Here is a 12,182-nt window from a genome sequence, read left to right as displayed (position 1 = left end):
CTCAAGTTGTTGCTGCTACAGCAGAATGACCCTCTACCTGTTTTAGTTTAGTGTATTCTTATTCTATTCTACTCATCCCAGTTTACTTTTTTATTTATATAAATTCTATTAGATTTATTATTCTAATTCTATGTTTGACCTATCACATTCAGATTATAGCTCATATTCTGTTTGACAATTTAGCTGAATCTGAGTCTGAGCCAAGTGTAGGGTCTTTACCTTACAATATAAAGTGCCTTCAGGTGACTGTTGGGATTTGGCTAAATAAATGAAATGGAATTAAATTAAATTAAATCGAAAGGCTTTTCAGCATTCATGGACTGCAGTGCCATGTTAAATGATTAAAGAGATGTTGAAAGACTGAAAACAGTATATTTTGGACATTACTCCTGTTTGGGGGTGGCTGGGGCCGCTGTTATGTAACCCAGCCATAGCATTAAACAGACTAAATGCACTTTGTTACCTTCCAAAAGTGGAAAGCTGATTCCAAGCAGCAGGTCGTGCTCAGGGTAAATATGAGTGGGGGGGGGGAAGATCCCGCCTCTTAGGATCTCGCGAGCCAATAGGAGCGCGCTCTGGATTATCCTGCTGTTATAAAGGATGCTGAGGCTGCAACAGTGTCGCCCACTGCAACTAACACGAAAGTGACCGTCACGACGAAGCTGGCAGAGAAACTGATGCAACAAGTGCTCCGCTAAGAAGGAAAGAAAAAGAAGTGATGGACCACTCCAAACAGAGTAAGTACAATGCAAGCGAGAAGAAGGACAGCGGGGACAGCAGCTCCGTGCTCAACGGACACTTTGACGGGATGGTGAAGAGGACAGCTGGCGGTCCCCAGGCACCGGGAGCGGAGTCCGCGCCGCACCGGTCGACCTCCGGGGTGATGGAGAGCTGGAAGGAGGAGCGCACCAGGAGCCTGGAGGACAACGAGATGAGCCTGCCGTCCCTGGCCGCAGCCTACACCACCATCCTGCGTGGGCTCGGGGAGAACCCGCAGCGGCAGGGGCTCCTCAAAACCCCCTGGAGGGCCGCCACGGCCATGCAATTCTTCACTAAGGGCTACCAGGAGAAAATTATCGGTGAGTTTTTAAATCCACAAAGCGGCTCAGAGGCGGCTGGGATTTGCCCAGCGATCAACAGGTGTGACAGAGGAGAGAGAACATGTCCCAAAACTCACCGCAGAGCCGATTTGCAGAAAAGATTTGATGCACCTTTGTTAGTCTGTGAGCGCAGATGAAGTAAATTAAGACTCTTATCAAAGTACATGAGAGAGCAGTATACTACAGTTACTGATACTTGAGTATGTCCCCTTCAAGTGGGCTTTTCTTTGTTACTTTATGCAATTAGTGTTTAAATAAGAACAGGTGATCAAGTTCATCTGATTCTTTGTAAAGAGAAATCAAATTAAAGTAGCCCCCCCCCCCCCCCCCCCCCCCCAACCGTTTATAATGATACACGACACCCCTGACAAATACATAAATATGCAGTTAACACCGAGTAATTATCCTTTTACTAAACATCTTAATTCCTCCAGGTGCAGCAAGAGGTTTATTTTTCTGGCGGTTTCTGTCATATATTTGTGAATACATAACTAATAATGAAAACCTTCCTAAAAATTGAAGGTATTTGCACTTAGGCTTGAACATTTTCAGAGATATCCCAGAGCAGTGGGATACTTTTTTGCTTTTTTAATTAACTGAAAGTTGAAGTGCCATGCAGGGATTTATATTGGGTAAAGTAAGTTTGGAGCTCTGGTGAGCAGATTGAATGGCCCGGGTCAGTGTTATCAGGAATTATCATTTGGGAAACATTAATGTAAAAGCGGCATTTGATCCGGACATGGAGCTGTTTTTAGCTGTTACAAAGTGAATCATCATTTGGAGTGAAAGTATGATTTAAGGGTTCATATATAAAGTGGCATCAAATGAAGCACATAAGCACAACTCATCTACCCAAGCTGGTTCACAGCCATGTAATGGTTAAGAGATTACACCCCCCCCCCCAAAAACAAACAAACAAATAAAAACAAAACAAAAACATAAATTTAGTGGAAAGCAGATTTTGGAGCATTTCCTGTTAAATAAACAGCAATAATCTGTTAAATTCAAGTGTATGAATATCAACTTGATGCTTTCATAACTCTACTCAGTGCTGTTTTTGCTCGTTTGAAACTTTCATTGAATAAAAAATTCAACGCCTGCTTCCAGTGGATCATCCATCAGCGTATGGACTCTAGTTTGAGCACAAGCCACTCACATTTTAATGACTAATAAACTGCCAGATTAATTTCTAGATAAATCCATAAAGTAAATAATCATTAATTGCAGGCCTTCATATTGGCTGATGTGATGAGGCAGCTCTAACGGTGTGGAAATGACTCGACCTTCGAAGCTGTGTAAGATTTATTTCATGTTTGATGGTGGTCACTCCACGAGGAGGTTTACTGCATCACATTCAGTGAACATGAGGAAGGTTATGCAGTGTCAGTTCCACATGGGCTTCCTTCTGCATGCAGCGGCGTGTTGGAGTGGCTGGTGTTGGGGATCTGCCTCCTCCAGAACTCCATCTGGAGGTAGTTTGGCCGTTATGGGGGTTGTTGCGTGTGCATTATGAAACTGTAAAAGGAAGGAATGCAGCGGAGAAACATATGAAGGCACCAGTGAAGCCAGTTGATTCATGTTTTTTTTTTTGTCTTTATCCTGAATGAACTCTTGTACCCAAAGCTCTTCTTAGCTTTGAACTGTGGACAGTGTAGACAACAATGGTCTCGCATGTGTTGTTGCTCAGGAGGTGGTGTTGCACCATCTGCCTGCTGATTGGCTGTTACAGGAGCCTCCCAGTTGATTTGGTGAAAATCAGAGAAGACAAAAAGCACACATGTACTGGCATTTTGGCATTTTGAGAGAAGCGTCCCACTATTTGCTCAGCGTGTTCACGTGTTTGTGTGCGCAGGTCACGCATTCAGCTTTCATCACAACCCGAGCTCAAAATCCTCTTGCTGTCGAGCACATGACCAACACAACTGTAATTAGGAAAAGTTCTGCAGAGATTAATCAGGACTCCTGATGTGTAATGTTTCACGGCCTGTTATGTAAAGGAAGATGTTTTCTGTTTAGCGCAGATGTTTTTCTTTTAATAATAACTAGATGGGGTTTGCAACTAATAGGTCTGTGGCCTCTGTGACTGATTTGTTTTTCAGAATTTAAATTTTTTTTTTTTTAATTACATATTCTGTTTTGTTTTTTAATTTATTGTCAAATAAATAAGACACAGCAGGACCCACTAAATGGTTGTCTGGCCTTCGTGAAAAATGACTGAAACAAACATGAACAGGTAGCAGAGAAGGGGGCTTGATTTGATCACAGGTCAGATCCTTCATCATATTTTGAGTGCATATGTGGCATACATTCGGAGAATAATATGGGCCTGGGTCTGGTGGCTCTGGTTTGTTGAAGGACCTTTTTTAAGGTGAGGACTGGACTCGTGTGTAAATGAAAGGGTCACTGCAAATTAATGCAAAGTTTGTCCGAGTAATCCCCTTTATCCCATTTATCCTGATGAGAGTAGCTTCTTCTAAGACTGCAGTGCCCCCATCCATGGGGTACGAATGTTTTATTAAGTAGGAAAATGATGATTAACATCTGCTGTGGGCTTTGGAGTCAGCAGATAGCAACTAAGCAGAACTCCTAGCTGATTAATGAATTGAGAAAACAATCTTCAGATTAACTTTAATGAAAATAATCATCAGTCACACCCCATAAACTGATTTTTTTTATTAGTCTGTCTACAGTTAATGTTTTCATTGTTTCTGCTCTTATCTGTGTTTAAAGCATCTCAATCATCTGTTCCACTTTATCTCGAGATAGGACAGTCCTCTCTGGATGAGAACATATGAATTCAGATTAAAAATCAATTTTACAGGTCTCCGCTCTGAAAAATGGCTTTAATGCCTCTCTGCAGCATCACCATATTTTTACTTGTGAAACATAAATAAGCTTAAAGTCGTTTCAGAACGTATTCAGACCTCCATCACATTTTGAATAATTTCTTGTGTTGTCGACTTTTGAATGAATACATTTTTTTTTTTTTACCCACTGAGTTTGAGCAGAACTCAAAGTATTTATCCAACTAGCATCCAAACCTACAACCAATTTTGTGACCGGTTAACCTGACACGAGTAACACGTGACACATGAGTCATAACATCTTGTCCATGAGTCTGGCTGTATGATTTGGCTCGTTGGCAAGCTTCAAAATGAATTTGGGACTAATCAGATACCGTCCTGCAGGTGCAGCATGGGGACTGAGCATCTGAATCATCAGCTAAACCTTCTGACTGTGCTGCGTGTACTCCTATTTATGTATAAGCTGGAGCAGTGAGCGTGTGTCCCGACATTATTTGCGTATTTTTCAGTGATTCACGCCACCATTTCCTGCTTCCCTCACAACGTGATAACATGTGGCCCCTTCATTCTCTGTGTGTCTTTGTGGTATTCATTCACGCACAGGAGGCAGCCCTATTGTAAGCGCAGATGATGAGTAACACTGTCATTACCTCATAAATGGCTGGCTTCTCGCTCTGTCACCCAACCAACCTTTGTCCTCACCAGTTTCCCTTTATTTAGTAAAGGTTAATATAATTTTCCTTCAGGGTGAGCGCTCGTTTATGTCTGAGAGAGATGCAACTTTCACTGTAACTAAAGGTTCAGAAGCTGCAATCACTGGAATGTCCCTAAAGGATTATTTTACTTTATTACACTATTACATTATAGTTTGGGTACATTGCTACAACAAAGATAATCAGGCAGGTTTTAACCCTTTGCTACTGACTGATGTGGTTTGAGTTCAAAATTCTCACTCAGTCCTAATTTAATTCTAACACACAGACTTCATATTTGTAGATCCAGGGAAAGTTAAAATGACTGAGTACATCATGTAGAAATTCAGTTTAAAGTTTTCTTTAATCTGAAAGTAATCTGGTTGTGCTGCATAATACGCTTGAGTGCACTGAAAACAGGAACTCTGAATACTTTGAATGGTGCAAATTTAAAGCAAAAATATTTGGGCAAAGAACAAAAAAACAGATTCCTCATTAAACTTACTCAGAAGTACGTCTGCCTTTAGTTTCCCTCTGAATAAAGATGTTAATGAAAGGTTGATAAACTGTTGCTTGCCTTGTGTAGAGTTTCATTGATTTTGCTGTGTTCCCACATTATCAAGATGGCCATTACAGTTTTATCAGTAGCTGCAAAGTCTCCGTTTAACTTTGCTTTTGATTAAAAAAACTTTCAAACAGGATTACTGCATCAACCTGAAGGCAAACCTAGTTCAGGATCTTGTTTGTAGGCCAATAAGGTTTGCTGCAGAGGCGCCACATACACTGTAGATAGATGGAATCTATTTAGTGTGAGTGTATCGCATACGGTAAAATGGCATTACAAAGAACCACACTAAACAACCATTTATTGCATGTTTTTCTTGTTATTTGAATTATTTTTGCTGTGCAAGGGTTGGCAACAAAACACAGCAGAAACAGCAGCAGCTATCAAATCGGGCAGTAGGAAGATTTGTCTCAGTGAATGGACTTTGATACTGAATAAATCTCAGCCCCAAGCAGTGCCTGAGGTCAGTCTTGTGGTTTCTTCCCACAGCAAACGGTCCTATCTGCAATGAGAGCACCGTCAAAAGTCCCAAATCCAACAAAGAGACAAACTTTACAGTATGAATGTGTTTTATTAGGGAAAACTTAAATGAAGGGTAAAGGAAAAATATGCATCAGTCCCTTTATGCACACGGTGATAAAAGAAGCAGGAGAAGCTGAAGGAAAAAGTCGGTGTGTTCTGTTGTTTTGGTGACCTCACCCCTCCGCGTTTCCTCTCCCTCTTGCAGATAGCCAGTCAGGAAATTAAAAACTGCCGCGGTGAGAGCGAGAAGCGTCCGCGTCGTCACATTCAGCAGATAAAACAGTTTATTGAACCCCAACAACCAAAAAATGCAATAAAGCAACAGCAGGAAGGAGGAGGCAGAGCTATAATTAGACGCCGGTGTTTGCCAGAGAGAAACACTGAAGCCCGTGATAAAGAGCGCGGCAGCTGAATGGTCAAGGTGAACCTGGCAACCTCCGGCACGGCTGTTTGGTTTCCATCTGCCCTGAAACTTTAAAAAGAAGTGAAGCTGAATTGTTTTTAAATGTGCATTAAAAAAAATCTGAGCTGATAACCAACAAAAAAAGAGACCAACATGATCACAGAAAGTTTGTATTATCAATGAACCAAAGACAGAAATTGCTCCTTATTAATGAATAAATGCTGCAGGTAGATTAGAAAATTCTAGTAATCAAACATTGCAAAAGATTTCTCCTTTATGTTTCATCTCTCCCATTTCTCTCCTCAGACGTGTTGAATGACGCCATCTTTGATGAAGACCATGATGAGATGGTGATAGTCAAAGACATTGACATGTTCTCCATGTGTGAACATCACCTGGTGCCCATCTTCGGCAGGGTAAGAGGGACCGTACACACATGCACGCACGCACACACATGCACAGTGATTCTGCAGGTAAAACCACCCACTTGAGTGTTCAGGGGAAAACGAGCTTTTTATTGAAACTGGATGGGGTGGCTGTGGCCCTGGATGCGGAGCAGGTCAACTAATAATTGGAAGGCTGGTGGTCAATCACTGGCTGCTCCAGTCTGTGTGCCAGAGTATCCCTGGGCAGGATACTGAACATTGAGCTGATCTCCGATGCATCCACTGGAGAGTGAATGTGTGTGAATGTTAGATAGAAAGCACTTAGGCGCAGAAAAGAAGTGCTTGTGTGAGTGGGTGAATGAAGCAGCGCTCAGGTAGAGTCGAACAGTATATGAACCAATCCGTTTACTCTGGGGCACCTATGCAGAGGTTTTCCAGGATACCTCCATGAGGTGTGAGGATATTCCATGCATTTCAGGAATTTTGGGTCCATAGAACATGCTCATTAGTCCTTCTAATGAACCTATTACCAGCATCCACCACCATGACTCCTATCAGTAAAGCAGGTGACTTCATGCTCCCTGAGTGAATGAATACATGGGTAGGGCACAGCAGTGTTCCTGGGAGCTTCCTTGGCTGAGTAGTTACTGCCTTCCTGTGGCAGAATATGCTACATTTAAAGGTGTGCATTTACTGTCATCTTGATCGCTGGCTGTTCATTACAACCTGCAGTACTGGAAGCTTTGCTGCAAATGATGTCATTTAACATAAATACTTGTCTCTAAACAGAATTGTGTCCAGCTCCAGAAAAGACAAAACAAACAGAGCGAAACAAAGATGCAGGTGACTGCTGGTACAGAAATGGTGTGCCTGCAGTCCATGTGATGCAGCTAGAATTTCTTTGCATCTTTGGACTTCACTTGCCGGCCGGTTTGCTAGATTTTTCTATAATTTAGTGCATAAAAAATTGTCGCAAACATCAAGCCATGCAACCAGATGAATATCTTCAAAAACCATTTCTCTCTGACGTTTGTCTGGACAGCAGAGAACACTAGAAGCAATCAGATTAGCTGAGATCTGTTTTCAGCCTCCTCTCTGCCCCTTTGACATCATTACTCTGCACTAAACGGCAGATCGGCCTCTTCCTTCTTTCTGCTTTTCTTCCTCTGCTCCCCTTCTCCCTCCATCTTCACCTGCAGCTGCACGTCATTTAAGACAATAGAGGCTGGCAGCTGATCTTTTTCCACCGGTGTAAATGGGTTCTGATGACAGCAGTGACTCACACAAACACCTCCTCTTGTGATGTGCTGTTCATGTATATAAACACCCCCCCCCCCCCCGCGTCACCATCTGCAGCACTTCCTCTCATCCAGCCCTCCTCTCTGACTGTCTGCGTGCGATGTCTCAGTCCTCCTCTTCTATTGTTGGTCAGATGGCGTGCAGGTAGCCACCAGCTGTTCAATAAATAAGCTGTTTCAGTGTCTACTGCACAAAAGCAGGGCCGTTGTTGATTTGCAATCAGCAGAGACACCATCAAATCAACTCTTCAGAAAACATTTGAACAGAAAATACACCAGAGCAAACATCTGTCCCTTGTTCTTGCATTCAGGCATAATTGCTTCTTCGCTGTGACATATTTCCTGTGGAAACAAGCGATCAGGTATTGAGCTTCAAGTGAAACTGAAGAACTATGGATGGTGTTCAAAAAAAATCAGTTTGGTTTGAAAAGCTGGTCCTGGTGGATGAGGAGGTTTGGGACTGCAGTTGATTCAAGGACTTAATACTTAATACATTTTATTGTGATACTTCTGTAGTTAATATATGACCAACATGCAGTAATGTGCAAAGTTTTGAGCCCTAATTTCTTAATATTTGGTTTCCAAAGAGCCTGTTTTTCAGCTGTTTTTACTCGTGTTCAGTCCAATCGTTGTGTTTTGTTTTGTCTGGCCAGTCAACACTGACCAATCATAAACAGACATAAACAAATGCACACCAATGAATCATTCAAACATAAAAAAGGCTCCTAACTAGTGTTGTGTCTACACATAAAAGACAGCTTAGCAAAGAACCCATTTTAAATTGTATCTTTAGGCACTTTGTTATTAGCAGCCTGTTGTAAAAACACAGAATTTGTTCCCATTTCTTTAGTTGAATCTACATATCTCAGCACAGTGTGCAGAGTGCCCTAAAAAATTGAAGAAACTGGAGGACAAAAGAAGATGTGGCAGGCCTAAAAACTACAGCAGATGAACAGTATCTGATAGTTGTGTCTATAAGAAACAGGGGGAAAAAAAATCACCAAAGACCGCATCTTGCCCTTCATTTGATCCATCAGCTGTTCACTGAAGCCTAATCAGAAATGGTCTCAGTGGCAGGGTGGCTGGATTCATCACTCCATCAGACCTGTTGCCACTGATTTTCAGTCCAGTTCTTGTGTAATGTGGTCTTTTCTCCCTCTTTCTCTTCATTTATAAATTTCAAATGTGGTCATGAGAGAGGGGCTGCAGTGAGTGTCTCCAATCACCTTTAAAACATGATGGAGTCTCTGTCCTGATTTAGGGCGGCATTTCAGCCAGTGATTTATGAACACAGAAAAGTAACATCAGATTTTGATCCATCATGTAATACCATCTGCAAAGGATCTAATTGGAAACACCTTTATTTTTTCAGCATGGCAGTGATCCCAAACACACTGCCAATGCAGTAAAAGCATAGCTGGACAGAAAAACACACAGTGGGACACTTTCAGTCATGGATTGGCCTCCCCAGAGCCCAGATCTCACCATTATTGAAGCAGTGTGGGATCATCCTGACAGAGAACAGAAAAAAAAGGCAAAAAAAATCCAAATTCATATGTTGTCAAACTGAGAAATCATTGATGGCATGAACAATATTAGATCAAAAATCTCTATATTTAATATTAGTCACTTTCTTCAGCAGCTGTGCACTAACTTTGTGTCTTGTTTTGTAAAATGATTTTATCAGAGCCAGATGTCGAAAACAGCTGCCTTCAAGTGAGGTTAGAAATTTATAAGTGAGACACACAAACAGTAAATATGCCAAAAAATAAAGCTATTAACCAAACATGGCTTTAAAAAATGGTAGTGCGGTTGTATTATATTTAAGCTGCTGTAACCATGATGATTCCTTTTTGTTTGCCTTGTCCCATCCTCATTCACAGCGTGAGCCAGAAAATATGAATAACATGGACAGATATGTGAAAAAGCAGCCACCGTGGTCGGTCTGTTTGATGCGGGTATATCAGGCCGCTGCAGTGCAGAAGGAGAAAAGGGAAAAAAGGAGGAAAAGAGATCTTTGCACGCTTGTTGCTGCTGCCCTTTCTCTCGTCTTGTCAACAAATTGCGTCTGACATTTGAGTGGATCGTTCCGGGGTGTGTGTGTGTGTGTGTGTGTGTGTGTGTGTGTGTGTGTGAGAGAGAGAGAGAGAGAATTGGAGCCTCCAGTCATCTAGCAGTGATTCTCCAGCTGATGACTCTGGCTCTCACTCCTGTCCTCTTCTCCACCTGCTCTGCTCTCATCTTCAGTTTTTGTTGCCGTCCTATTGCTTTCCTATGCTCATGTTGTGACTAATGTGGGATTAATGTGCACCATCAGAGCCTAAAACTCTGCATGCTCAGCTGCAAGTTGCTCTGAGGCACTTGTCACTTGACTCCATTTTCTGTTGAAATGGTTCTTCCTGATGGCAAAGCTTTTAGTGAGCTCTGGTTTGTTGGGGTGGATGAATTTTTTGAGATATGGCTAAAGGAAGAAAATATGGCTGATGTGTTTCTGGATTTAAACACTGCTTTCTGGTAAATAGGTGCTTATCCACAACTGACTGTAAGCACCAGTGTGATGAGAAAAGAAAGAAGATGAAAGATGTTGCCAGTTAACAGATAAAGCTCTTTTTTTTCGGGGGGGGGGGGGGGGGGGGGGGGGGGCACCAGATGTCTTCAATATTGAACCTCTTCACAATGTAGCCCGGATGGAAAAATGGGGATTAAATAAGCTTAATTCCTTTGAACATAAAAGCAAAGTTAACAGGAGTGTAATGTACTTTGCATATAATGTGTATTGTGTAATGGAAGAGGAATAATGTTATGTAAATATAATGTTTTCTTACAAAGTTGCTGAATGTAACAGAGCTAACACTCTTAGTTCGTATTTTCTGAGTGGTCAGTGAAGGTGGTCTGTGCAGGTCTACCTGTTGTATTTGGCTGGGTGTGATGAGAGAGGAAGGAGAGGAGAAGAGAGAGAAACGGAGCTCGGGCGCAGCAGTGTTGGCTCGGAGCGCGCTAGCACACGATAAACTAACAGAAGAGAACTGACTAGTAAATACTATCCAGTGACTGTTAGTAGGAGGCGTTGGGAAACCGCCTGCCCGACAGCTGTGCAGCCGCAGACGACGGTGATTCAGAGCGAGGCATCAGCATCGGCGGCTAGCAGCTAACGGCTAGCAGGAGCTCGTCGCGGTGACGAGCGCCATCTTCTTTGCCCTGTCGGTGGCGAGTGGTGAGCGGAAACAGACTGCAGACGAGAACTGGTTGACTGTCGTCCGGAGGGGACGAGAGGGTGAGCTGGTTCGCAACGCGGAACTGTAAGTCAGACGTTTCTGGTGCAGCTATCGGTGAGTGAAGAGGAGTTTCGCCACTGTGCTGCAGCACACAACAATCAGGCCTGCAACGTTTGTGTGAATGCGAGCGTGTGTGTGGGGCCCATGTATGAGTACTGTTAAGTGACTGTGTATATTTGAATGACGGAGTAGTCAGAATTAACCCTTATAAGCCTAATCCATTCGGACTGATTGGGAAAAGCTAAGGTTGAGTTCAATATTTTTACTGGTATTATAAGAATACAAGTGTTTTAGTGTTTCATTTGTGTCTTACATTTTGCATTTAAAAGTGTGGTTTTCTATCTTGCGTTCACGTTCAGTAAATGTTCAGTTTTGGAGTTAAAGAGTCATCTGAGTCAGTGTTATTTTAAATAGTGTGTGATTTAAGTTTCTTAATAGTCATCACATCATTGTCCACAAGTGAACCTTCGTGGTATCCACTTTGCATCGGACCCACACCCCACCTAGTTTGGTCAATCCTGGGGTTCCCGGTCAGAACACAATATAAAGCGGTGGGGTGCTACATAAAATGGAGGCACCGCTGGGATAAATGCTAATATTAGTCTACCCTTGTTACTGGCTCAGACAACTCTTTAAGTAGAGATAATCTGAAATGAAAATAAGCTATAGGTAAACTCAGAGGAAACCAGTAAGCAGACTCTGTGTAATAGAAGGGAAATTGGTACACCAGAGGGATGGCACAGTTACGGCATTGGTGTAAAGGAGAGGGCATTAACCCTACCCATGCCATTCTGCTCAAAGATGTTCCCGAAGACACTGAGATTGAACGCATAGAAGGAACTCTGCAATCCATTAAAGTTCTTGGACGTGTTAAAGTCAGAGGACGCATGTACGATCCTCAGAGTCAATGTTTGACTGTACTGTGTGAATGCAGAGAGAAAGTAAATCCCAAAGCTATTCCCTTAGACATCCTGCCGGAAGGTAGTAATGCACCATGGAGAATTGTTGGATATTCAGAGGAGGAGGAAGGGTCAGCTGACCAAGTGCTCGCAGAGGACTTGCAGGTGCCACCAACAGAGTTAGGCCCTGTTCCACCACTTCAGGCCTCTACTCCGGAAGCTATCATCAGAGCTGTGG

The 12,182-nt window shown here is 42.6% G+C and overlaps 1 protein-coding gene across 1 annotated transcript in view; it reads left to right on the top strand.

The window, feature by feature from the left end:
• The first annotated feature begins 627 nt into the window (after positions 1–627).
• Positions 628–12,182, top strand: part of gch1 (GTP cyclohydrolase 1) — a 29,173-nt gene continuing 17,618 nt past the window's right edge. The window contains exons 1-2 of the mRNA XM_030719465.1: positions 628–1,079; positions 6,393–6,502. Coding sequence (XP_030575325.1) covers positions 719–1,079; positions 6,393–6,502 — 471 coding nt within the window. The 5' untranslated portion in view covers positions 628–718. The remainder of the gene's footprint in view (positions 1,080–6,392; positions 6,503–12,182) is intronic.

The sequence above is a fragment of the Archocentrus centrarchus genome, chromosome 3 (assembly GCF_007364275.1).
Source record: "Archocentrus centrarchus isolate MPI-CPG fArcCen1 chromosome 3, fArcCen1, whole genome shotgun sequence".
Lineage (NCBI taxonomy): Eukaryota > Metazoa > Chordata > Actinopteri > Cichliformes > Cichlidae > Archocentrus > Archocentrus centrarchus.
The sequence above is the reverse complement of the archived record's forward strand: the minus strand, read 5'-3'. Positions and strand labels throughout refer to the sequence as shown.